The sequence below is a fragment of the Pongo pygmaeus genome, chromosome 20 (assembly GCF_028885625.2).
Source record: "Pongo pygmaeus isolate AG05252 chromosome 20, NHGRI_mPonPyg2-v2.0_pri, whole genome shotgun sequence".
Lineage (NCBI taxonomy): Eukaryota > Metazoa > Chordata > Mammalia > Primates > Hominidae > Pongo > Pongo pygmaeus.
In genome coordinates, this window is record NC_072393.2 from 41,131,007 (window position 1) to 41,158,215 (window position 27,209).

Here is a 27,209-nt window from a genome sequence, read left to right on the forward strand (position 1 = left end):
CTCTTACTGGGCTGCTATTATGAAGCCTGTTTTTAAAATCACTTTTATTGAGATATCATTTATGTACAATAAAAATGCACCCATCTTAAGTGTAAAGTTCAATGAGTTTTGACAAATCTGTGCGCCCGTGCAACCACAACCACAATCGTGATATAGAATATTTCCAACACCTCAGAAAGTTCTCCCATGCCTTTTTGCAGTCAACCTTCCTCTCATGGCCCCAGGAAACCGCTGCTCTGCTCTCTGCCACCATAGATTAGTTTTGCCTATTTTAGAATTTCTATAAACGAAAGCACACGGTACATATTCTTTTCCTCTAGCTTTTTTTGATTGTCTGTTTATTTTAATGCTTATAGAGCATACTTATTACATGTGTCATAGTTTATGCCTCCTGTGTTAGATAACTGTGGGAAATAATAAAATAATAGGTAGGATATAACATGGGTTCATAAATTCCACTTATTATTAGCTATTTCAGACGTCATGGAATGCAAAATGAACAGAGATTTTAATATGTCTTTCCCCACTTCTGAAAACTTTACTTCATGAAGCACTTAGGGACCCTCAGAATAGCATTTTATTTTTTATTTTTATTGTATTTTTATTTTTTGAGACAGAATCTTGCTCTGTCACCCAGGCTAGAGTGCAGTGGCGTGATCTCAGCTCACTGCAACCTCCGCCTCCTGGGTTCAAGCGATTCTTATGCATCAGCCTCCCAAGTAGCTGGGACTACAGGCATGCGCTACTACTTCTGGCTAATTTTTTATATTTTTAGTAGAAATGGAGTTTCACCATCTTGGCCAGGCTGGTCTCGAACTCCTGACCTCAGGTGATCCACCCGCCTCAGCCTCCCAAAGTGCTGGGATTATAGGCGTGAGCCACTGCACCCGGCAGCATTTCATTTTTGAGACGCCGTTTACAATCTGCCCTGTCCTTTTGGAGAAGTTTAGTTTCTAAAGCCAACCCCAGGATGCACCTTGTTTCTACTCTGGTACCAGCTGAACCATCTTCTGTCACTCAGCCCCCTCCATGTCCTCTCCTGACACCGAGTCCCTTTGGGTTTTATGGAGCTCACCTAACCAGCTCGGCCCAGGCTGTAATGAGAGGGACCAGTGGAGTGTAAATTCCTGCAGGTGCAGGACAAGGGGGTTGAGAGAGCTCTCACACCAGATGTCCCCTCAGCTCGAAGGGCAGAGAATCGGGTTCCAGAGTGTCCAAGTCTCCTGCCACCTGGTCATAGATTCCTCTTGGATCTTGATATGTGTCTTCAGGCCAGCGGAGGTCCCAGGGGCCCTGACAGGCAAAAAGTGGAGTTAGAACCATGGAGAGATGCCCTGTAGGTCTTCATTGAAGATCTGGGGGATACACGCCCCTGCTTAACTTCCCAGAAAAAAGTGTTTTAGCTTTTACTAAAACCCCAACATATACAAAAAAGGAGTGTGATTATAATGAATGCTTATGATGAACCCCATGTGCTTATCACCTAACTTCAACAATATCAGGCTGGGCACGGTAGCTCCTGCCTATAATTCCAGCACTTTGGGAGGCCAAAGCAGGAGGATTGCTTGAGACCAGGAGTTCGAGACCAGCCTGGGCAACATAGTGAGATCCTGTATCTACAAAAAATAATTTTATTTTTCTTAGACAGGGTCTGGCTCTGTCACCCAGGCTGGAGTGCAATGGCATGATCTTAGCTCCCTGCAACTTCCACCTTCTGGGCTCAATCCATCCTCCCACTTCAGCCTCCCAAGTAGCTGGGACTACAGGCATGCACCACCACACCCAGCTAACTTTTGATTTTTTTTTTTTTTTTTTTTTTTAAAGAGACGAGGTTTCCATTGTTGCCCAGGCTGGTCTTGAACTCCTGAGTTCAATCAATCCACCCATCTCAGCCTCCCAAAGTGCTGGGATTACAAGTATGAGCCACTGCACCCAGCCTATAAAAAATATTTTAAAGAAATTAGCTAGGTGTGGTGGTGAGCGCCTATAGTCCTAGATACTCAGGAGGCTGAGGTAAGACGATCGCTTGAGCCCAGGAGGTCAAGGCTGCAGTAAGCCATGATCATGCCACTGCACTCCAGCCTGGGTGACAGACTGAGACTATCTCAAAAAAAGAAAAAAAGAAAAAGAAAAAACCAGTAGCAACCCTTGGTCAATTGATTTATCTATATTTCTATCTTGTTCCCCTCCCCCACTAACTGGATTATTTTGAAGCAAGCTCAAGATACCCAATGATTTCATGTTAGAAAAATAATGTAAATGTCAGAAATATAAAACCTTTAGGCCAAGCATGGCGACTCATGCCTGTAATCCTAGCATTTTGGGAGGCCAAGCAGGTGGATCACTTGAGGTCAGGAGTTTGAGACCAGCCTGGGCAATGGGCAAAACCCTGTCTCTACTAAAAATACAAAAATTAGCCGGGCATGATGGTGCATGCCTGTAATCCCAGCTACTTGGGAGGCTGAAGCAGGAGAATCGCTTGAACCTGGGAGGTGGAGGTTGCAGTGAGCTGATATTGCGCTACTACACTCCAGCCTGGGTTGCAGAGCGAGCCTCCATCTCAAAAATAAATAAATAAATAAATAAAATTTACAAAAATGAAAATTTTAAAAGTCCATGTTATCATGTATGGCAACTGTGGAATGTAAGTTATAGTTATATTGTCCTATGAATTTCCAAAACAGTTCCCTAATCATAATAGAAGAGAAAAACAAAACAAAGCAAAACAAAACAAACAAACAACAACAACAAAAAACATGAAGGGTGGCCCTAACTAGGGATGTGTTTTGTTCTAGGGCTGGGAGAAAATGATTATTTTAGTTCAGCAAACTTTAGAGCAGATTGGCCCATGCTCCAAATATGGCCTGCCGCCTGCTTTTTTGTACTGTCCAAGAGCTAAGAATGGTTTTTATTTTTTTCTTTTTCTTTTTCCTTTTTTTTGAGACGGAGTCTTGGTCTGTCGCCCAGGCTGGAGTGCAGTGGCGCAATCTTGGCTCACTGCAACCTCCGCCTCCCGGGTTTAAGCGATTCTCCTGCCTCAGCCTCCCGAGTAAGTGGGACTACAGGCACCCGCCACCACACCTGGCTAACTTTTTGTATTTTTAGTAGAGATGGGGTTTCACCATGTTGGTCAGGCTGGTCTCAAACTTCTGATCTTGTGATCCGCCCACCTCGGCCTCCCAAAATGCTGGGATTATAGGCATGAGCCACCGTGCCCAGCCCGGTTTTTCATTTTTTAATTGTTGGGGAAAAATGAAAAAAGATAACATTTGTGACATAGAAAAATTACATGAAGTTCAAATTACAGTGTCCAAAAATAAAGTTTTGTAGGAACATAGCCACACTCATTCATTTATGCATCGTCTATGGCTGCTTTTGCTTTACAGTGGCAGAGTTTGTGTAGAGTTTGAGGAAGACCGTATGTCCCACATAGCCCAAAGCATTTACTATCCGGCCCTTTTCGGAAAAAGCGTGCAGCCTCCATCTGCGCTTTAGAGAGTGCATATGGTCCAGCACCATGGACAGCGCTTTGCGCCATGCTGGTGAGGAGCTAGGATCTGACAACAGTCCCGGTATCGGAGGTCGTTCCCAGAGACAAAAGGAAATCCTTGGCCCAGAGGTGCCAGAGCATCAACCAAGGCCACACAGGAAACCAGGGGTTCTGTCCCATCCCCCTAACTGTGCAGCAATGGGTGGGGATTGGCTGGTGGTCAAAGTGCCTGTCCGTTGTTTTTGCCTGTACCTCACTTTCCTGTAAGCTCTCTGTCCCTCTCCCACTCTCAGCCCAGTGACCTGAGTGGGGCTGGCCCCTACTCCCTCATCCCACGGTGAACTGACCCAGGCCTCTCCTGTTAGCATATTCCATCCCGTGACTCAGGGATGTGTTCAGTGATGAGAATGTGACCCAAGCTAGACCAATAAGTGTCAGCATTGGGCATTTGGGGCCACTGGAAAACAGGTATTCTCTTTCTTTGAAGATTTCTAATCTCGTAGGATACAAATCTAGATTTTCTGGGAACATTTTTTCCCTTTCTTTTTTGAAACATGGTCTCTCAGGCTGGAACGCAGTGGCACAATCAGGGCTCACGGCAGCCTCAACTTCCCTGGCTCAGGCATTCCTCCTACCTCAGCCTCCTGAGTAGCTGAGACCACAGGCATGCACAATCATGCCCAGTTAATTTTTTAAACTTTTTTTTTTTTAAGACAGAGTCTTGCTCTGTTGCCCAGGCTAGAGTGCAGTGGCGTGATCTCGGCTCACTGCAACCTCCGCCTCCTGGGTTCAAGTGATTCTCCTGCATCAGCCTCCCAAGTAGCTGGGATTACAAGTGTGTGCCACCACACCCAGATAATTTTTGCATTTTTTGTAGAAACGGGGTTTCACCATGTTGGCCAGGCTGGTCTCGAACTCCTGACCTCAGGTAATCCACCTGCCTTGGCCTCTCAGAGTGCTGGGATTACAAGTGTGAGCCACCATGCTCGGCTTAACTTTTTTTTTTTAAAGATGGGGTATTATTATGTTGCCCAGGCTGTTCTCCAATACCTGGGCTCAAGCAATCCACCTACCTCAGCCTGTTGAGATTAGAGATGTGAGCCGTGACCATGCCTAGCCATAAAAACATTTTTAGGGAGGAAATTCTGGGCCCAGCTGGGCCTGGTGACAATTGTATGCCTTGATTTTTCAGTTGAATGGGCCCCCAAATTCTCTCTTTCTCTCTCTTTAACCAGTGGAGTAGATATGGCTAATTATCTTTAAAAATTCATGTCTACTTCCTTCCACAGTAGCAGAATTGCAGCAAGGCACATCACTGCTAAGCTAGACCACATTTCACAGCCTCCTTTGTTGTCAGGTGTGACCATGTGACTCTCTTCCCACCAGGGGAGTGAGAGCAGAGTGGTGTGCACCATTTCTGGGCCTGGGCCACAAGGCAGGGTTGTGCCTCCTCCACATTCTTTCACCTTTTCCCATGGGTTGAACCCCCCAGTGAACTGGCTCATTCATGTAGACTCAGATGACTTAAGCAGGGCCATTCACGTCTGACTGTGAAAAAGAAATAGACTGCCTTCTTTTTTTCAGAGACAGTGTCTTGCTCTGTTGCCCAAGCTGGAGTGCAGTGGCGCCATCATGGCTCACCGCAGCCTCCAACTCCTGAGCTCAAGGGATCCTCCCGGCTCTGCCTCCTGAGTAGCTGGGACTGCAGGTGCACACCTCCATGCCTGGCTTATTTAAAAAAATTTTTTGTAGAGACAAGTCACTATATTGCCCAGGCTTGTCTCAAACTCATGGGCTCAAGCGATCCTCCTGCCTTGGCCTCCCAAAGTGTTGGAATTACAGGCATGGACCATCATGCCCAGCCGACTGTCTTCTTTAAGCCACTGGATCATGGTCAGGCCTCTTTGTTACAGCAGCTAGCTGGCCCTAACTAATACAAGCAATAGGAGGTAGGCTCCCAGCACTAGCCAGGAAGGATGGCTGCTGATGCAAAGCTCCTCACCATCTGCACTTCATCGTAGAGGGGTCCCCAGGCTCCAGACGGGGGGTACGTTCTTTCTACCTCATCATACAAGTGCCCAGGGAAGGCCATATCCTCATCTTCACCTGTGAAACCTGGAGTTGGAGTGGAAGTGAGACACGATCAAGGCACCCAGTCCAGGCATCGGGGGTACCTCTGAGTGGGGGAATCCTGACGTGGTCCTAACTCACCTCGGGAATAAGACACCTCCTCCTGCGTCGGGGGCAGCTGGGGGCTGAAGTCCCTCAGGGAGCGGTAATACGGCTCTGCCTCTGTTGTGCTGACCTGTTCCCCACACGCAAAACAAACAAAGCCCTTTCCATCCTCTGACCCCACTGTCCCGGGAAGGGCAATGATCAACCTGATGGCTAACGGCAGGGTTTCAGTCGCCGTCGGTGCCCTGACTGTGGGGCCGCCAGGGCCACCCCCACTTACCGTGGAGCTCCGAGTGTCCCGCTCTCCCGTCCACTGGCTCTCCTCATATTCGTTCCTGACTCGGTCCTCTTCCGACCTTCCAGGATGAAGGTGCGAGGGGCAGTTGAGAGCTGCCCCCCGCCACCCGCCTCCCCCAAACCTCCCTCAGAGCCTTCTTTACAGAAAAATATCCCCACTTACCCTGCCTCTGTCTTCTCTGAGATGCCTGAAGGAAACAGGAATAAAGGGCTCAGTGACCCTATACAAGCCCCCCCCGGCCCCGGGAAGACCTTCAGTATGCAGCAACCCCAGGGTTCCCCATCACCCTCAGGTCTCCACCCTGGCAGGGAAGGGTCTCTCCTCACCCTCAGCAAGACGCCTGAGTCTCCGCTGCCAGAGGACCCCCGCAACACAGGAGGCATTGGAAAGGAGCAGAAGCCCCCCAAGAGCGAACAGCACAGGCAGCAGGGGCAGCCCCGCGGGTCCTAGGGGTGGAAGATACCCCTCAGTGAATCCCAGACAACAGGCTGTAGGCCAGGGATGGGTCTCCCCAAGAAAGCGTAGCCCTGACCAAGTCCCTCCCCCAGGGTCAGAGAAACAGATGGGCAGAGGTCTCTGTACCCACCCCTTCTGCCACCCAAGGGCAGGTGGCTTCTTTCTTAAGTCAAGCCATTAGCAAAACGTCCTCCGTTTGCTTGAACTCTGCAAACTCAGAACGGAACTCTGGACTCAGGAGGGAGCTTCAGCTCCTTAGCTGGGCACTGAAGACTTTCTGTGGTCCAGCCTCTTCCCACACCTCCAGCCATGCCCACCAAACTTAGACCCTGGTACTGGACTGTCCAGCCACACAAACCAACCACCAGCTGTTTCCAGAATCACTGAAGCAAATTCACACCTCAGAGGTTTGGAATAGTTAAGTGTTTGTCCTCAAATGTTCTTTCTTCTCAAGCAAACTTCTGTTTGCCTTTCAAATTCCATCTCAAGCTCAGGCGCTGTGGCACATGCCTGTAATCCTAGCACATTGGGAGGTCAAGGTGGGAGAGTCACTTGAGCCTAGGAGCTCAAGACCAGCCTAGGCAACATAGTGAGGCTGCTTCTTTACAAAAAATTTAAAAATGTAGCAGCATGGTGGTGCATGTCTATAGTCCCAGCTACTCGGGACACTGAGGCAAGAGGATTGCTTGAGCCCGGTAAGTCAAGGCTCCAGTGAGCTATGATAGCACCACTGCACTCCAGCCTGGGCAGCAGAGCAAGACCCTGTCTCTGAAAAAAAAAATCCCATCTCAAGAACTTCTTTATTTTATTTTGTTTTTTAATTAAGATGGAGTTGGCTGGGCACAGTGGCTCACGCCTATAATCCCAGCACTCTGGGAGGCCAAGGGGGGTGGATCACAAGGTCAGGAGTTCAAAACCAGCCTGGCCAATATGGTAAAACCCTGTCTCTACTAAAATATAAAAAATTAGCTGGGTGTGATGGCAGGCACCTGTAGTCCCAGTTATTTGGGAGGCTGAGGCAGGGGAATCACTTGAACCGGGGAGGCGGAGGTTGCAGTGAGCCGAGATCACGCTACTGCACTCCAGCCTGGGCAACAGAGCAAGATTCTGTCTCAAAAAAAAGAGTCTCACTCTTTCACCCAGGCTGGAGTGCACTGGCATGATCTCAGCTCACTGCAACCTCCATCTCCAGGGTTCAAGCGATTCTTCTCCCTCAGCCTCCCAAGTAGCTGGGATTACAGGTGCATGCCACCACACCTGGCTAATTTTTTTTTTGTATTTTTAATAGAGACGGAGTTCTCCAGTTGGACAGGCTGGTCTTGAACTCCTGGCCTCAAGTGGTCTGCCCACCTTGGCCTCCCAAAGTGCTGGCATTATAGGCGCGAGCCACTGCGCCCAGCCTCAAATGACTTCTTTCCATCAACTTCCATCCCAGCCAATATCAGGCTGACTTGGCTGCTATATCCCTGAGGACAAGGCTGAACCCCTCTAAGTAGGCATCTGTTGGGCGGGCCATCTCCCCTATCTTCTACTAATAGCACTTTTTTCCCCTGGGGAGAACAGCCACTCCCCACTCTCAGTCTTGGGTTCAGGCAGGACTTCATAATGGGCACATGGCCTGGCCTGGAAAATAAGAGTCTCCATTCTCCTCTCCACAGTGATTGTTTAGACACAGGCATTTGACCCAACATGTGTTTTTAACAAAACATTTAGGACAATTCTACTAGCTGTCAAGAAGATGGAGGTGGAGGAGGGCTTCTCTGCCCCTCTGATTGAAGAAACTCAGAAAGAAGCCACCGCAGATGAAGGCAAAGTTGAGAGAGGGTGAGAAACAGATCGCTGGTAAGATTTTTGAGCACCTGAAAGTGGCCACACTTGGAATTTTTTATTTCGTGTACCAAGCCCTTTTTTTTTCTTTTCTTTTCTTGAGACAGGGTTTCACTCTGTTGCCCAGGCTGGAGTGCAGTGGTGTGATCTTGGCTCATTGAAGGCTCAACTTCCTGGGCTCAAGCAATCCTCCTGCATCAGCCTCCTGAGTAGCTGGGACTGCAGGCATGCACCACCATGCCTGGCTAATTTTTTTTGTTTTTGTTTTATAGAGATGGGGTTTCACCATGTTGCCCAGGTTTGTCTCCAATGTCTGGGATCAAGTGATCTACCTGCCTCAGCCTCCCAAAGTGCCGGGATTATAGGCATGAGCCACTGTGCCCAGCCAAGCCATTCTTTTTCATGTTGACAAAACAGCTGCATTTCTGTCACTTGCAACCTTTTTCTCAGGCTCTGAAGGGGATTGTTTGCAAACGGTTGCAATCCTCTCCCAGTAGTCACATCCTTGAGTGCAGGGCCTTTCCACACTGACTCTGTTGAGCCATGTGACTTGCTTTGGCCAATGAGACAATAGCAACTATGACAGAATCAGCTAGTAAATTGGAATGTACTCTCTTGCTGCTTTTGACCCCTGTGACCACCTCCATGTGAAAAAGTCAAGAAGAGACACACGCCCAGTTATCTCCATTGTTCCAACCAAGAGCCAGATGATCATCAGAAGTGTGGGAAGGTGGCAACCCTAGACCACCCAGTCCAGTGGAGCTGCCAGCTGACTGCAGAGATGATTTAAGCCAGCCCAGACCAGCACTGTTCCGCCAGACTCTTAGAATCATGAGAAAGAATGTTGCTATAAGCACCCATGTTTGGGGTGGTTCGTTATACAGCAAAAGCTAACTGATGCAGGCTTCTTACAGGACATGGAGTGAGCTAATTCTTACAGAATTAAACTAAATTTGGAAGAGAAGAAAATTTATCACTCCAGGCAAGAGGAAGATCTAAGAAAAAAAAAAAATTGGCCAGATGCAGTGGCTCACGCCTGTAATCCCAGCACTTTGGGAGGCTGAGGTGGGTGAATCACGAGGTCAAGAGTTAAAGACCATCCTGGCTAACATGGTGAAACCGCGTCTCTACTAAAAATACAAAAAATTAGCTGGGCATGGTGGCACGTGCCTGTAGTCCCAGCTACTCGGGAGGCTGAGGCAGGAGAAGCCGGGAGGTGGAGGTTGTAGTGAGCCGAGATCGCACCACTACACTCCAGCCTGGGCAACAGAGCAAGACTCCGTCTCAAAAAAAAAAAAAAAAATGCCGAGTGCCGTGGCTCATGCCTGTAATCCCAGCACTTTGGGAAGCTGAGGCAGGCAGATCACTTGAGGTTGGGAGTTCGAGACCAGTCTGGCCAACATTGTGAAACCCCGTCCCTACTAAAAAAGTACAACAGTTAGCCAGGTGTGGTTGTGGGCGCCTGTAATCCCAGCACCTCAGGAGGCTAAGGCAAAAGAATCGCTTGAACCCAGGAGGTGGAGGTTTCAGTGAGCCAAGATTTTGCCACTGCACTCCAGCCTGGACAACAGAACGAGACTCTGTCTCAAAAAAAAAAAAAAAAAGAAAGAAAGAAAGAAAGAAAGAAAAAAAGAGGAAGCTCTAAGGAGTCTGCAAGTCTGCAGGGACAGAACTGAGTCTTTTTTTTTTTTTGAGATAGGGTCTCCCTCTGTTGCCAAGGCTGGAGTGCAGTGGCCCAGTGATAGCTCACTGCATCCTCCAACTCCTGGGCTTACGCAATCCTCCCACCTCAGCCTTCTGAGTAGTTGGGGACTACAGGCACATGCCACCACACCCAGCTATTTTTTATTTTTGCAAAGATGGAGTCTTGCTATGTTGCCCAAGCTGGTCTCAAACTCCTGGGCTCAAGTGATCACATGCCTTGGCCTCCCAAAGTGTTGGGATTACAGGCATGAGCTACGGAGCTTGGCCAGAACTAAGTCGTTAAGCAGCTGTGACTACAACCAGAGGAGGTAAGGTCAGAGACCAGGAGGTTCCATTCTCAGGGAAGCTGGGAGGGATCAGGGGACTGAGGACTTGCCTGAAGGCGGTTCTGTGGGCAGCTGGTCTTCAGGTTCTCCAGAAGGCTGGTCGAGACCTGGGGGGTGGATATAGAGATTGTGACTTAACAATAAGAATCTGAGATAAGCTTTAAATATTTCTCAGCCTCTTCTTAAGCCTATTAGACTCATGGGAACTGGTATATAACTGCTTAAGAATATTTCAAAGAGAACTAGAAATTGCTGATAATAATGACAATATTATTAATAGCAATTCTAATGGTAATGCTAATGCTAAGAATAATTTTTTTTTTTTTTTTTTTTTGAGACTGAGCCTCTCTCTATTGCCCAGGCTGGAGTGCAGTGGCGTGATCTCAGCTCACTGAAACCTCTGCCTCCCAGGTTCAAGCAATTCTCATGCTTCAGCCTCCTGAGTAACTGGGATTACAGGCATGAGCCACCACACCCGGCTAATTTTTGTATTTTTAGTAGAGATGAGGTTTCACCATGTTCACCAGGCTGGTGTCAAACGCCTGACCTCAAGTAAGGACACTTTTTTACTTGACGCTCACGCCTGTAATCCCAGCTACTTGGAAGGCTAAGGCAGGAGAATTGCTTGAACCTGGGAGGTGGAGGTTGCAGTGAGCTGAGATCGTACCACTGTACTCCAGCCCAGTTGACAGAGCAAGACTCCATCCACCTGCGTCAGCCTCCCAAAGTGCTGGGATTACAGGCCTGAGCCACTGCACCTGGACAATTTTTTTTTTCCCAAGAGAGAGTCTTGCTCTGTCACCCAGGCTGGAGCACAGTGGCGCAATCTTGGCTCACTGCAACCTCCACCTCCCAGGTTCAAGCGATTCTCCTGCCTCAGCCTCCCAAGTAGCTGGGACTACAGGCACCTGCCACCACGCCTGGCTAATTTTTTGTATTTTTAGTAGAGATGGGGTTTCACCATGTTGGCCAGGCTAGTCTCGAACTCCTGACCTCGTGATTTGCCCACCTAGGCCTTCCAGAGTGCTGGGATTACAGGCGTGAGCCACTGCGCCTGGCTATTTTTTTTTTTTTTTTTAAAGAGACAGAGTCTCACTCTGTCGCCCAGGCTGGAGTGCAGTGGTATTATCATAGCTCACTGCAGCCCCGACCTCCTGGGCTCAAGCTATCCTCCCGCCTCAGACTCCTGACTAGCTGGGACTACAGGCATGCACCACCATGCCTGGCCCAAAAATTAATTGTTGATGAGCACTTTCGGTGTGCAAGGTCCTTTTCACCCGAATTATCAATTTGTTGAGTTAACCAAAAAAGACTTTGGGCTCTCGATCCCTTAATACAGGTACAAGTTCTAAAGCAAAGGAGGCAAGTGTCATACTTTATGTTTTAGTGTTCAAAGGGAAGACTGGAATGGGGTTGGAGGGAAGAGCAGAGAAGATTGTAGGGGTGAGAAAGTGTCCTTACTTCCATTGAGGAAACGCCTGCTCTGTCAGGAAGAGGAAAACAGAAAGAAGAAGCTTGTGGCCAGGAGTGGTGGCTCACGCCTGTAATCCCAGCACTTTGGGAGACTGAGGCAGATGGATCACCTGAGGTCAGGACTTCGAGACCAGCCTGGCCAACATGGTGAAACCCTGTCTCTACTAAAAATACAAAAATTAGCCAGGCGTGGTGGTATGCACCTGTAATCCCAGCTACTTGGAAGGCTAAGGCAGGAGAATCGCTTGAACCTGGGAGGCAGAGATTGCAGTGAGCCGAGATCATGCCACTGTACTCCAGCCTGAGTGACAGAGCAAGATTCCATTGCAAAAAAAAAAAAAAGAAAAGAAAAGAAAGAAAGAAAAAGAAACTGAGCCACAAAGATTTGTGCTATATATTTTTAGAAACTGAGACACTTACCTATGGTCACACAACTAAGAGGTAGCAGAGAGGGGATTTGAACCCAAGCTTCTCTGAACCAGGCTCTGAAGGATTTGCCACTACAATACTGTGCCTATCAGAATTGTAACATATTCATCCTATTCAAGGAATTTGTCCTTCTCGTCCAACTTGCTGAATTTATTGGAATAAAGTTATTCATAATATTCCCTAATTATCCTCTTAATGTCTGTGCAGTCTGTGGTAACGTCCCTTCTTCCATTCCTGTTATTGGTAACTTGTGTTTTCTCCCTTTTATTTGTCTTAATCAGCTTTATAAATGTTATTGATTTTTTTCAAATAACCAGCTTCTGGTTTCATTGATTTTCTCAATTGTTTTTCTGTTTTCTAATTCATTCATTTCTGCTCTTACCATTATTATTTTCTTCTTTCTGTTAACTTTGGGTTTAATTTGTTCGTCTTTTATTAGCTTCTTTCTCTCTCTCTCTCTCTTTCTTTCTTTCTTTAGATGGAGTTTTGCTCTTGTTGCCCAGGCTGAAGTGCAATGGCACCATCTCTGCTCACTGCAAACTCTGCCTCCCAGGTTCAAGTGATTCTCTTGCCTCAGCCTCCCAAGTAACTGGGATTACAGGTATGTGCCACCACGCCCGGCTAATTTTGTATTTTCAGTAGAGATGGGGTTTTTCCATGTTGGTCAGGCTGGTCTTGAACTCCCGACCTCAGGTAATCCACCCGCCTTGGCCTCTCAAAGTGCTGGGATTACAGGCATGAGCCACAGTTTCTTAAGATGAAAACTTAGAATACGCATTTGAGGTTATTCTCTTTAAAAAAAAAAAAAAAAAAAAAAAGCTAGTCCAGTCGTGGTGGCTCACACCTGCAATCCCAATGCTTTGGGAGGCCGAGGCTGGTGGATCACCTGAGGTCAGGAGTTCGAGACCAGCCTGGACAAAATGGTGAAACCTGTCTCTACCAAAAATACAAAAAAATTACAGGTGCATGCCTGTAATCCCAGCTACTTGGGAGGCTGAGGCAGGAAAATTGCTCAAACCCAGGAGGCGGAGGTTGCAGTGAGCCGAGACGGCACCATTGCACTCCACCCTGGGCAAGAAGAACAAAATTGCATCTCAAAACAAAAACAAACAAACAAAAAGTGGCCAAGTGTGGTGGCTCACGCCTGTAATCTCAGCATTTTGGGAGGCCAAGGCAGGTGGATCACCTGAGGTCAGGAGTTCAAGACCAGCCTGGCCAACATGGCGAAACCCCGTCTCTACTAAAAATACTAAAATTAGCTGGGCATGGTGGCACTTGCCTGTAATCCCAGCTACTTAGGAGGCTGAGGCAGGAGAATCGCTTAAACCTGGGAGGCGGAGGTTGTAGTGAGCCAAGATTTTGCCACCGCACTCCAGCCTGGGTGGCAGAGCGAGACTCCATCTCAAAAATAAAAAATAAGGCTGGGCGTGGTGGCTCAGGCCTATAATTCTAGCACTTTGGGAGGCCGAGGTGAGTGGATCACGAGGTCAGGTGTTCGAGACCAGCCTGACCAACATGGTGAAACCCCGTCTCTATTAAAAATACAAAATTAGCCGGGTGTGGTGGTGCATGCCTGTAATCCCAGTTACTTGGAAGGCTGAGGCAAGAGAATCGCTTGAACCCAGGAGACGAAGGTTGCAGTGAGCCAAGATTGCACCATTGCACTCCAGCCTGGGCAACAAGAGTGAAACTCCGTCTCAAAAAAAATAATAATAATTAAAAAATAAAATAAAATAAAAAACTAAAATAAGCACTTAATGCTATAAATTTCCCTCTAAGTACTGCTTTAACTGCAACCTCAAATTTTTATATGTTTTCATTTTCATTTAATTCAAACTATTTTCTAATTTCCCTTGGTCATTAATCACATTCAGACAGTATGGGTTGTGGTTAACGGTTGGTCTCAAGTTCATCTGCCTGAGTTTCAATCTCATCTTTATCTTTTACTAGTTGTGTGACCTTGGACAATTTGCTTAACAGCTATAGGCCTCAGTAACTCATCATAAAAGGGGAATAGTATTGACTTCACTGTACTACCCTACACATCCTCTGAGGAACACTCCAACCTGCCCAAGCCTCCCTTCCTACCTGGGGTAGTGATGGGAAGCTGGGTCCCCTTGTCAGCCAGTCCACTGTCCCCCAAGGCATTGCTGGCTAGCAGCCAGACCCTGTATCGTGTAGAAGGCTGTAGACCAGTCAGTGTGAAGGTGGTGGCCTGGGGTGGTAGGACATCCACGTAGTGGAACCCTGGAGTCCCCAGGGCCTCATACCTGCAGGACAGGGGGATAGTAAATTCAGGGAAGGGCCCCAGCCCATTGGCTGCCTCCCCTTCCTTCCTGCCTCGACAAGGACCCACCTGATGCAGAACCTCTGTGGCAGGCCCCCATCAAAGCCAGGCTTCCACTCCAGCCCCACAGAGTGTGGGGTCAGACTCACAACCTTTAATCCTGATGGAGGGTCAGGGCGGCCTGTGGGGAGAAAGATGGGAAAGCAGTCAGAGGATACAAAAGAATTCCAGAAGATTCTGTCCAGGTTTTCCCTAGGAATTATTTTAAATATACAATCGCTTCTCATTGTTCACAGTATACTCATGTTCTATAAGGTCATGGTGAACACTGCTCTGGCAAACACCAAACTGTTCCTGTAATCCCAGTACTTTGTGAGACCAAGGCTGAAGGATGCTTGAGCCCAGGAGTTCGAGACCAGCCTGGGCAACATAGAAAGACCCTGTCTCAAATTAAACATCAAATTAAAAATAATTTTAAAAAGAAGTAAGTGAAAACAAAACCAAAAGAAACAGCAAAAAAAATTCAAGACCAAATGGTTACTTCTATGGAAAATGAAGGGTTAGGTTTCTTTCTTTTTTCTTTCTTTTTTTTTTTAGATGGAGTTTTGCTTCTTATTGCCCAGGCTGGAGTGTAGTGGTACAATCTTGGCTCACTGCAACCTCCACCTCCTGGGTTCAAGCAATTCTCCTGCCTCAGCCTCTCGAGTAGCTGGATTATGGGTGCCTGCCACCATGCCCAGCTAATTTTTTGTATTTTTAGTAGAGATGGGGTTTCACCATGTTGGCCAGGCTTGTCTCGAACTCCTGACCTCAGGTGATCCACCGGCCTTGGCCTCCCAAAATGCTGGGATTACAGGCATGAGCCACCGTGCCTGGCATGGTTAGGTTTTTTGTTTTTTTTTTCTTTTTTGAGACAGAGTCTCGCTCTGTCACCCAGGCTGGAGTGCAGTGGCACGATCTCGACTTACGGCAAGCTCCGCCTCCCGGGTTCACGCCATTCTCCTGCCTCAGCCTCCCACGTAGCTGGGGCTACAGGTGCCCGCCACCATGTCCAGCTAATTTTTTCTATTTTTAGTAGAGACAGGTTTTCACCACATTAGCCAGGATGGTCTCGATCTCCTGACCTCGTGATCTGCCTGCCTCGGCCTCCCAAAGTGCTGGGATTACAGGCGTCAGCCACCGCGCCAGGCAGTTAGGTTTCTTTAAACATCTCATCATAGCATTTGCGTCAAGCAATCAATACATGATTTTTTTTTTTTTGAGACAGAGTCTTGCTCTGTCGCCCAGGCTGGAGTGCAGTGGCGTGAACTCAGCTCACTGCAACCTCCACCTCCCGGGTTCAAACAATTCTTCTGCCTCAGCCTCCCGAGTAACTGGGATTATAAGTGCGTGCCACCACGCCCGGCTTTATTTTTATTTTTTATTTTATTTTTTAAGTAGAGACAGGGTTTCACCATATTGGTCAGGCTGACCTCGTGATCTGCCTGCCTCAGCCTCTCAAAGTGCTGGGATTACAGGCGTGAGCCACCATGCCTGACTAATCCTGGTATTTTCATGCTACTGTTAGGAAGAGAAAGAATTCTGTTTCCTCTGGGAATTCTAACAGACCACTATGAGGGTCCTTAGAATAAAGCCAACACAGAGACTTGCAGACATAAGAATGAAGAGGGCTGGGTGTGATGACTCACACCTGTAATCCCACCACTTTGGGAGGCTGAGGCGGGCAGATCACTTGAGGTCAGGAGATCAGCCTGGCCAACATGGTGAAACCCCGTCTCTACTAGAAATACAAAAATTAGCTGGATGTGGTGGAGGGCGCCTGTAATCTCAGCTACTCGGGAGGCTAAGGTGACAGAATTGCTTGAATCCAGGAGGCAGAGCTTGCAGTGAGCCAAGATCGTGCCATTGCACTCCAGCCCGGGTGACAAGAGTGAATCTCCGTTTCAACAACAACAACAACAACAACAAAAACAACAACAACAAAAAAGAATGGAGAGTTGCTGATGACAGCTGAACCTAGATCCAGAAACCCCTGAAAACCTGTTTTTCAGTTACTTGAGCTAACAAGTACCCCCTCTCCATCTTTTTTCTGTTCTTTTCTTTTTCTTTTGCCTTTGTTGTGGGTCTCCCTGAAGATCCAGTCTCCATTAGGATTTTCAGGGCAGGCAACAACTCCATCCTCACACATAGACAGATCCTCCGGTTTCAGAAACATGAGCAGCCCAGGGCCAATCAGGGATGTGGGAATGGATCCAGGGAGCACCCCCTCCCCAACACCCTCACAGCCCCTCCATACTGATGCTGACAAGTTGAATGTTGGTTTGGTCCGAGCCAAGGGCGTTGGTGGCTGTACATGTGAAGAGGGCATAATCCTGGGTGGCAGACACATTGGCAATGGTCAGGAGGCTGCTGTGGACACCACCCTGGTGGTATGTGTGCTCCGTGTACCTAGAGAGAAGGTAGGGCACCACTCACCCTTCCATTCACCCAACCACTTATGCTTGGAATCATCTATGCATCCATCCGTTCATTTAACCATCTGCCTATCTATCCATTCATCCATTTATCTTTTCATCCACTCATCCATTCACTCACTCATTCCTCCACCCATTCGTCTTCCTTCTCTGCAGGGACTCAGGGAGGGGAAGTGGGGCTGGAGTGCTGCCTGGCTGGGCCTGGGCTCACCTGGGATCTTGGAGATCCAGAGGGACCCCGTTTTTTGTCCAAGTGAAAACGATGTTGGGGACACCTCGGGCACGGCAGTGGAGGGTGGCAGAACTGGTGCTGTCTCCAGCTGCAGCCACCTTAGTTAGGGGAGTGGGATGCTCCACCTGGGGGGCAACTGGGAGGGGATGGGCAGTCAACATGAGCTATGTGGGAGACATGAGGGCTGTGGGTTCAGTGGCAGGTCTTGAAGTCAGGTGTTTGGGTGATACCCACATCTGACAACAAGACGGACCAGCCGTCGTGCTGGAGGTGCCACCCCGTTGTCCACGATGCACTGGTAAGCGCCAGCCTGGGCCAGTTTGGCATGGTGAATCCGCAGGCGCCCCGTGGATCCCCTGGATATTTTCTCCATGTCATCCAGGCTCTGGTCCTCCTCATCTTCTCCCTGGAGGCCCAAGAGTCCAGAATTGGCCTCCCAGTCTAGCCCCAGATCCATCACTGCCCAAACTGTCCCTTCTGTAGCCTCATTCTCCTAGCCACAATCACCCTCCATGGAGGTATTGAAGAAAAAAATATTCTCCTGTCATCCATCTATCCATTTACCCAATCCATCTTTTCATCCACCAATCCAGGCAACAACCTACCCATCCATTCACCCAACCACTTATGCTTGGAACTATCTATCTGTCCATCCATTCATTTATCCATCTGCTTATCTCTCCATTCATCCATTTATCTTTCCATCCACTCATCGGTTCACTCACTCATTCCTCCACCCATTTGTCTTCCTTCTCTGCACCCATGTATCCATCCCTGTAGCTCTCCACCCATTCACACAACTATTCACTCATGCTTGCACACCCATAAATACATGCATCTGTTCAGACACTTACCCAGCTACCTATTTATTCATCTTTCCGTTGATCTACCCACCCATCCATTCATCAATTCATCCATCATCCTTCCACAGATATCTTTCCTCTGATGGTGTATCCGTCCATCATCTACCCTCTATCTATCCACTGATTTTTCTCCTTCAATCATCTTCCCACCCATCCACTCACCCATTTATCCGTCCTTTCACTTGTCCATCTGTTCCTCCATCCACTCACTCATTCATCCACCTGTTCATCCACTTACCTACCTGTCGACCTATCTATCCATCTACCCACCCACTCGCCTGGCTGTCTAGCCATTTATCCATGCGTTCATTTTGCCACCAACAGTTATTCATTCTGGGAGCATGCCCTGGCGAGTATATAGTTATAAAGGGTCATACAGATGTATGTGGTCCCCACTCCCAAGGAACTCACAGTCAAGAAACCACAACCCCTTGACCCCACCTCCATTCACCAAAGGCTGGGTCCTCACCAGTCTCTCCCAGCTGAACATGCCCGGGAGGATGGGATTGGCGTCAACAGTGCAGACTATGTCCACAGAACCCCCGACGTTCACCTCAGTGGGGTCTTGGAGGGCACGGATGGTGGGAGCATCTGGTGGAAGGCAGAGGCTTGGGGAAGGCACTTGGGCCCAGACAGCTCTCCGTGTGAGAGGGCCCCAGGTGGGAGGGATGTCTTAGGGGTTCCACGAAAGTTATGGGTGTGGACACAATCTGCCCTTAATATCAAAGAGTTGGAGGAGAGTTCTCAAGGTTGGTGAGGTTGTCTCCACCCTCCACTATGCCTCTGTGATAATTAGAGTGGGTTGGGTGGGCTTCCAGAATTGTGTGTGTAGGGGGGCTTATACAGTGGGCTCCCATTCCTGACGGGAGCAGCTTCCGTGTCTAGGCAGACACCGTCTCTGGGCAGAGATTCCACACTGGGTCTCTCTAGTGGAAGGGGTTCCGCAGTGGGCGTGGTTACACCGCGGCTGGGACTTCCAGAACGGGAGGGTTCCAGGATGGGTGGCTGTCCCTGGGTGGGCGGAGCTCCCACAATGAGGAGACTCCACATTGGGCAAGGTTCCTTGGGTGGGTGTGGTTTTCATGGTGGGCGGGGCTCACAGTGCACGTCCAGCCGCAGCAGCGCTTCCGCGGTGCCCTCGGAGTTCTGGCAGTGCAGCTGATAGAGGCCGTCGTCCGAGCGGGTCACATTCCACAGATGCAGAGCCCCGCTGGAGAGGATGCGATGCCGGGGGCCGCCCGCTGGGGAAGGCCAGAATAAGGGACCTGACAGGGCCTCCCATCCCCGGGACCCCTCCCCATGCCCACTTCCCTCACCTGGACTGAGGCGATAGCCGCGGAAGGTCCAGTTGAAGGCCTCGGGGGCGGGGTTAGCGGACACGGACACGGGCAGCAACGCCTCGCCCTGCTCCACCGCGGTCACCACCAGCACCTGCTCCCCCAGGAACTCTGGACGGTCTTCAGAGGGGGCGCCGCAGGGAGGCAAGATTGTTGTTAAGGTCAGGGTCAAGGACAGATTGGAGATCAGGCACAGGTTCAAGGGTTAAAGTTGGGGTCACGACGGGGTTTAAGGTTGTGGACAAGGTAACAAGTTCAGAGCTAAGCTCAGGGGTAAGGTTCGGGATAGAAGTTAGAATACAGTTTAGGAAAAGAGCAGAAGCCAGGGTCAGGTTGAAAGATGGAAACAGGAGTCATGAGGGGGGTTAGGAGAGAGGACAAATGCAAGATGGGAGGAGGCAGGATAGGAGTTGGCCCAGGACCACGGGTCTGGATGAAGGTCAGGAGTTTCAAGTTTCAGGATGGGGTTAATGATAGAGTGATAGTGTCAAAGCAAAGACCCAGGCCAGGCACAGTGGCTCACGCCTATAATCCCAGCACTTTGGGAGGCCAAGGCAGGAGGATCACTTGAGTCAAGGTGTTCAAGATCGGCCTGGGCAACACAGAGAAATGCCATCTCTATTGAAAATTAAAAGTACAAAAAATCAGCCTAGCATAGTGGCACGCGCCTGTAATCCCAGCACTTTGAGAGGCCAACGCAGGAGGATTGCTTGAACCCAGGGGTTCAAGACCAGCCTGGGCAACATAGTGAGACCCCGTTGCTACAAAAAGTAAAAATAAACTAGCGAAGCGTGGTAGCGCACACCTGCAATCTCAGCTACTCGGGAGGCTGAGGTGGGAGGATCACTTGAGCTCAGGAGTTGGAGGCTGCAGTGAGCTATGATTGCGCCACTGCATTGCAGCCTGAGCGACAAAAAATGAGAGAGAGAGAGAGCGAGAAGAGAAAAAGAAGGAAAGAAAGGAAAGACCCAAGGAGTGGTTTAGGGTCAAGAAGGCATCGAGAGGGGCTTTCAGGCCGGGGCACATACACAGCACGTTGAGGCGATAGAAGGAGCTCACGGTTTCGCGGAGCTCGGCGCTGTGGGCGCGGCAGGTCACGCGTTGGCCATGATCGCGGGATGACACTTGCAGAAGGACGCTCCTGGCAGCGGCGGAGCCTTTGAACGGGGCTCTCCGGGGTGGGGCGGCCACGCCCTCCAGCCTGTGGACCCGGGGTCAAGCCAGGGCTGCGAGCAGAGCCAGAGGCTGGAGAGGAGCTAGGCGGGGGCGGGACATGCGTGGAGGGGGCGAGGCCAGACCAGAGATGGGAGGGATCCCTCGCACTCCCACCTCTCCCCTTCCTTGTCCCAGGACAAGTTGACCGGCGGGTTGCTGCTGACGCTGACGCATGTCAAGTTTAAGGCGTCCCCCGGGCGCAGTGCAGATGCGTTGGCCAGGATCGTCACGTTAGTTGGGGGAACTGGGAGACGGGGTTGGAGGAGCGAGACTCAGAGGTTAGGGGCGGCCTGGTCTGCGTCCACCCCGCCTGCACCCCAGGCTCAGCCCAGTCTCGGGTCCCCCACCCCGCCCCCGCCCGCTTCCCCCGGGTCCAGGGTTCGCTGGGTCCCTGCCCCACCTGGCTCTGTCCCTCCCGCCCCGCCCCCGCCGAGTCCGCCCCCGGGCCTCAGCAGTGCGAGCCCTCACACTGCACCGCCAGCTGCGTGGACGCGCTGAGCTGGCCAGCCTTGCACGCGAACTTGGCCTGGTTGTCCGATGGCCCTGTGACCAGCACCAGCTCTCGGGAGAAGGTGCTCCCAGATTTCTCCACGCTGCCGAGATGCACGCGCCGCGACTCCTGCGGCAGCCGCGACTCCGTCACGGTGCGCGAGTCCTACGGGCCGGGAGTGACTGGGGGCCTCAGGCAGCCCTGCCGCTTCCACCAACCCCCAACTCCCCCGCCCTGCCCACTGGGTTAGTGCCGCCAGCCCAGACAAAGCCTTTTTGTGATAAGGAAAAGCACCCCCATCAGCGCCACCCCCCTAGGGCAAAGCAGTGGGGAGTGGAACTGAGTGACCCCCTCCCTGGAGTCTCTCCCGCCTCCCCGAGTCCCTGTGCATGGCAGTTTTGGGGATCTGAATCCGCCTTCTGTCCCACACGCAACCCCCGCTCTGCCTCTGCAGCCACCTGCAGGCTCTCAGCGCACTCCTCAAAATCTATTTCTGCTGTGTTTACCCAACACCACGTGCAGGAAACTCCCTTGAAATTCCCAGGCCTTTCCCAGAGTTCCTCAGTTCCTTTTCTTAAAATTCCTGCTGTCCCCAAAGATTTCCTTTGAAATTTTCCTTAATTCCAGTGTCTTTCCATAGATTACTTCCTTTTTTTAATTATTGCTGCTGCACAAATTAAACTTTCCATAGATTTCTGAATCTTTCCCGATATTATAATATCTTATGATCCCAGTCTTTTAACAGATCCCTTTGTATTGCCCAGATTCTCAGCACTTCCCCAGAATTCCATCCAATTAAAATGAAATTCCATTGTCATTTCTATAATTCCTAGTCTTCTCCCCAAAGTTTTCAACTAGCTCCCTAATTCCTGGGATTTTCCTAGAATTCTATTAGGCTTCTCTTTCATTTTAATGAAATTTCATTTCCTTGCCTCCAAATCCCAAGAATTCAATTTAATACTAATGAATTTCCGATAGTCTGTGGAATTACTAGCTTTTCTCCAAATTTTCTTTTCTTTTCTTTTCTTTTTTTGAGATGGAGTCTCCCTCTGTCGCCTAGGCTGGAGGGCAGTGGCACCATCTTGGCTCACTGCAAGCTCCACCTCCCGGGTTCACGCCATTCTCCTGCCTCAGCCTCCCGAGTAGCTGGGACTACAGGCGCCCGCCACCATGCCCGGCTAATTCTTTGTATTTTTAGTAGAGACGGAGTTTCACCGTGTTAGCCGGGATGGTCTCGATCTCCTGACCTCGTGATCCGCCTGCCTCAGCCTCCCAAAGTGCTGGGATTACAGGCCTGAGCCACCGCGCCCGGCTTTTTTTTTTTTTTTTTTTTTGAGACGGAGTTTCACTCTTGTTGTCCAGACTGGAGTGCTGTGGCACAATCTCGGCTCACCACAACCTTGGCCTCCTGGATTCAAGCGATTCTCCAGCCTCAGCCTCTCGAGTAGCTGGGATTACAGGCCTGCGCCACCACGCCCAGCTAATTTTTTGTATTTCGAGTAGAGACAGGGTTTCTCCATGTTGATCAGGCTGGTCTCTAACTCCCGACTTCAGGTGATCTGCCTACCTCGGCCTCCTAAAGTGCTTGGATTACAGGCATGAGCCACTGTGCCCGGCCAAATTTTACAGCATTGTTTTTTTTTTTTTTTTTTTTTTTTTTTTCTGGGATTCAAGTCTTTCCCTAAAATTCCTGACATTTCACCTGAATTCTGAGATTTTTCACTAGAATTTTCTTTAATTTTAATGAAATTACCTTTTCTCTAGAATGCCTAATCTTGATTCAGAATTCCAATTTTTATCCTAAAATTCTCACTGTTTCCCCAGAATTTTCCTAGGATTCCATTTAATTCTCATGGCATTTTTGTCTTTTCCTGATTCCCTGTCAAACCTCAGAATCTCTAGTACTTTTCAAGAAATTTAATCTTTTTCCAAGATTGCCCAAGATTTTGAAGGAGAGAAGGGGCCTGGTCCTTCCCCCACATTCCTGGCCACCCCCATAGCCCTGGCATGGCACCAACCTTGAACCACATGAGGGAGGGCTCTGGGTTGCCCCCGATAGCCAAACACACCAGCCTCACCCGGGTCCCAGCCCGGAGCTTCTGCCCCTCTGGGGGACCCTCAATCCACAGTTTCTGGGCGGGATCTGGGGGGAGAGGCAGGAAGAATGACTTTTTCTCTGGGCTGGGTCCTGAGGCTTGGGGGCATTGCTGGGCCAGGGCAGGGGCTCACATTTTATGTTCAGGATGAGCGACTTCTTGAAGGTCTCCTTGGTGAAGGCTTCACTGAAGGCCTCACATGTGAGGGTCAGACCGTTGTCCTCCCGCCGCGCCAGGAATGTCAGGTTAGACATGGAGATGTGACCGCCATGCAGTCCCTGGCAGGGAGTGAGTTTCAGATGTGGGGACTGCAGCACCCCTATCCATCGTGCTAGAGGCCTGAGTCCATCCCAGTCCCCAGCAGGGACACAGGAGACATCTCTACCTCCCCCTCTGTTGGGGTCATAGTCCTCAAGGAGAAAGCCCCCCAGGCTGCTGGACCCATCCCCTTCCTTAACCACGAGTCGTGCCCTCAGCCCCCTCCATGCTCAGACCCAGGAGCCTGGCCCCCGCCTCACATCCATGACTGTCTCCTCCATGGGCAGCAGCTGCCGCCAGCCCAGCCACCATCGTAGCAGGACCCGCGGGCGACTGGACTTACTGACACACGAGAGTGTCACGTTCTTGTTCTCAGTCTGGGATGCAGATCCCAAGATAGTAATGGCACTAGGGGGAACTGCAGGGACAGAGAGGGAAGACACTAAGCTGGGCTGGATTTCTCACAGACCAGCCCAGACAGAACAGGACTGGAGACAGATGCTGAGATCTTTGACGTCTAGTAGGCATAATTTGGGGGCACACACAGATGGTTCTCTAAGGCACAGATCGACAAGTGGGCTGCTGGCACCGGGACTCACAGGTGACCTGCAGCGTGATGCCGCGCTCCTGGGTCTCTGCAGACACGCTGTTGTGGGCCTCGCAGCTGAGCCGTGCTCCATGATCTTCTGGCCTCACGGTCATCACCAGCACACTGCGGGCCACCTCCTGGGTGTGCTCTGTGCCCCAGGCTGTGGACACCAGCTGGCCATTCTGGAGACAGGGATAGGACTGGGCCAGCTCAGGACCGGCTCCCAGACCCCGCTCTCCCCCCAATTCCCATGCCCATGTTTGCCCTCACCTTCAGCCACTGCAGTGTGGCTAAGGGATTCCCCCCTCGGGCCACGCACGGCAGCTCCAAGCTCTGTCCTGCCCGCACGTGCCCCTCATCCAGGCCTGGCCACTCGATGACAGGGGGCCCTGGAGGGACTGGGGGATATCAGTCACTCAGTGGGCCTGGAGTAGCCCATCCACTCTTTCCAGGCCCCACAACCTGCCTTTGAACCCCCATGTTTCTCTGAGTGCCTGAATTTCCATAATCCCTGTGATCCGCCCCCCCCACCCCAGTGCCTGCTCCCCATCCTCAGTGCCCTAGTTGGCCCAATTCTCCACTTACACAGAACATTCACAGTGAATGAGGCCTTGATGGGGGCCTCCAGTGCTGGGCTAGACGCCTCACAGACCAGCAACTGCCTATTATCCGAGCTCCGGGGTGTCACCCTGGGATAAGAAGTCAGGGTTCTAGAGTCAGAGTCATCATCTGAAATTTGGGGAGTCAGGGAGAAGAGGTGGGGATGCTACCTCTGGTCCCCACACCTGGTCTAAGTCCCCATGCTGATCTCCTCTGGGATCCGGGGTTTCATGGGAGAGATTTTGGGGGTGAACAGTGAGAATTGGAGCCTAGAGAGCCCCACATCTGACCAAAACTTTAGTGCTTGGGACTCTGGAACTGAGGCTCCCATGAAGTTTTTTTGTTCGTTTATTTGTTTGTTTGTCTTTTGAGACAGAATCTGGCTCTATCGCCCAGGCTGGAGTGCAGTGGTACGATCTCAGCTCACTGCAACCTCTACTTCTTGGGTTCAAATGATTCTCCTGCCTCAGCCCCCCGAGGAGCTGGAAGTATAGGCGTGTGCCACCACACCTGGCTAATTTTTATATTTTAAGTGAAAACAGGGTTTCATCATGTTGACCCAGTTGATCTTGAACTCCTGACCTCAGGTGATCCGCCCACCTCAGCCTCCCAAAGTGCTGGGATTACAGGCATGAGCCACCACCCCTGTTCCCCATGAAGAAGCTTTGAGAGTCAGGATGAAGAATTGGGTCCCAGATGTTCATACCTAGCCCAAGCTTCATGCTTGCATCCCTGGGGTCTGGGGTTCCCATGGGGAAAATTAGGGGTCAAGGTTGGGGGGTTGTTTCAGTTTTCACACCTGGCTGTGGCCTCCACAGTGAAGAGTTTCTGCTGGGAGCCCTCGTTCACGTTTGCAGAGATGTCGGATATTGTCTGTCCACCTTGGGGAAACAAGAGGGCTAGAGGGGTTCCAGGCTCCCTGCAAGATGGATTCTGGGAAGCATGGCCTGGAAGTCCTCAGGGTGGATGCGATGCCCCCTCCCTCCTGGTTCTAGATGAAAAGGGCCTGGGGCAGAGCTGCATCCCCTCCCGACTTTCTGGACTGCCTGAATGCTGCAGTCTTTAGTGCTGGGTCCTGGGCCTCCCCGCTCTTCTCAGCTCCTTGCTGGGTTGTAACATGCACCCCATCCCTCAGCTTTTCATGTCTGCACCAGCGCTACTGCCCATATTTCTATCTGGGCCTCAGCCTTGTGCTGGTTGCTGCCCCCCTCGATGTGGCCTCCCATCCACTGGGTCCCACACTGGCCTCAGCATCTCCCCACACCTTCTCCTGGGTCCCCATCCCAGGGATGACATCTTTTCCGGGGCCCTTAGAAGGGAACTGGTCAGGAACACACACCCTTCCCACTCCAGAGGCTTCATGCTGCCCCCTGCCACCCAGTTCACCCGCTCTCACTCAGGAGAATGGTGATGTCAGGTGCTGGCTTCGCGTCCCCAGACACACAGCTGACCACGTACTCCTGCCCAGCTACCCAGGTGACCATGGTGCCTGCCTCTGGGGTCAGCTGGAGCAGCCTGGGAGGAACTGGTGAGAGAAGGGTCTGGGGTAAGCTTCCAGCACTGAGAAGGACTTGAAGATTGGAGTTCGGTACCCAGGGTCTGGGAGAGGAGAGGCTGGGGGCTTGGACTTCTGGGTCGTGGGGTAGGGGAGGGCTTGCAGCCCAGACTCATGGGTCCTGGGGGTCTCTCACCCATACCCAGGATGGAGAGGGTCACTCTGGGAGACACGAGCTCAGGCCCCGTCTCAGAGCGGCCCACCTGGCACTCATACTCCGCGTCATCGCTGAGGTCACAGGCCTCGATGTGCAGGTGGAATTCACCTGCAGGGGGAGCCAGAGGTCAGGGTCGCAGGTTCTGCTGGTGGCTGAGGGTCTCAGGCTCTGATCTCTTACCTCTAGCAGGGTCCCCTTCCAGGCGGTACCTCGGGAAGCCTGGGATCCTGGGGTCGGGGCCCAGGAGCAGCCCATCTTTGGCCCACTGCACCGCACTGCCGGGGGTGCTGACCCCACACCGCAGCTCCACTGAGGCCCCCTCCACCACCGTCAGGTTTTCCGGCAGGGCCCAGAAGCCCCGGGGAACGGAGGCAGGAATCGCCAACTGCGCCAGGCCTGGGGACACAGCAGGGTGCGAGGAAAGGGCAGAGGGTTTGTCTAGGGAAGGTAAGTGGGAAATGGGGGCCACTTGGCGCTGGGTACAAGGCTGGGATCCCACTCACCTTCAGTCAGCAGCCCCAGGAGCAGGAGAGAAGCCCTGAGCGTCGTCCCCAGGGCCATCACAGGTCCCCCTACTGTGACCCCCACAGTGCCCGCTGCCAGCCACCTGCGTCTGTCTGGCTTTCTGTGGGTCCCTCTCTCTGTGTCTCTGCCACCTGCTTTTCTTTTTATCTGTCTTTCTGTTACTCTCCTCCCTTTCTCTTTTCTTCTCCCCTGTGAGAGTCTCTCTATCTCTGTCTTGCTCCCAGTTTCAATCTCTGAGTCTCTTTCCCTGTCTCTTTAAAAAAACTTTTTTCCTTTTCTTTTTTTTTTTCTTTTTTTTTTAGAGACAGGGTCTCACTATATTGGCTAGGTTGATCTCAGACTCTTTCCCTCAA

At 50.8% G+C, this 27,209-nt stretch overlaps 1 protein-coding gene across 1 annotated transcript; it reads right to left on the reverse strand.

Annotated features, from left to right (window-relative positions):
- On the reverse strand, positions 1–27,209 carry NPHS1 (NPHS1 adhesion molecule, nephrin). Its single transcript, XM_054462264.2, has 29 exons — positions 26,835–27,209; positions 26,512–26,727; positions 26,317–26,439; positions 26,016–26,144; positions 25,419–25,500; positions 24,605–24,708; positions 24,290–24,417; positions 24,030–24,201; positions 23,691–23,848; positions 23,306–23,450; positions 23,095–23,219; positions 21,055–21,241; positions 20,701–20,830; positions 20,400–20,572; positions 19,351–19,491; positions 19,135–19,275; positions 18,504–18,625; positions 17,406–17,577; positions 17,151–17,307; positions 16,762–16,913; positions 14,535–14,646; positions 14,267–14,448; positions 10,327–10,383; positions 6,290–6,409; positions 6,126–6,150; positions 5,946–6,021; positions 5,702–5,795; positions 5,493–5,605; positions 1–1,293 (listed from the first exon to the last, which is right to left on the reverse strand). Exons 1-29 carry the CDS (start codon positions 26,890–26,892, stop codon positions 1,162–1,164), a joined length of 3,726 nt encoding a protein of 1,241 aa, XP_054318239.2. The 5' UTR covers positions 26,893–27,209; the 3' UTR covers positions 1–1,161.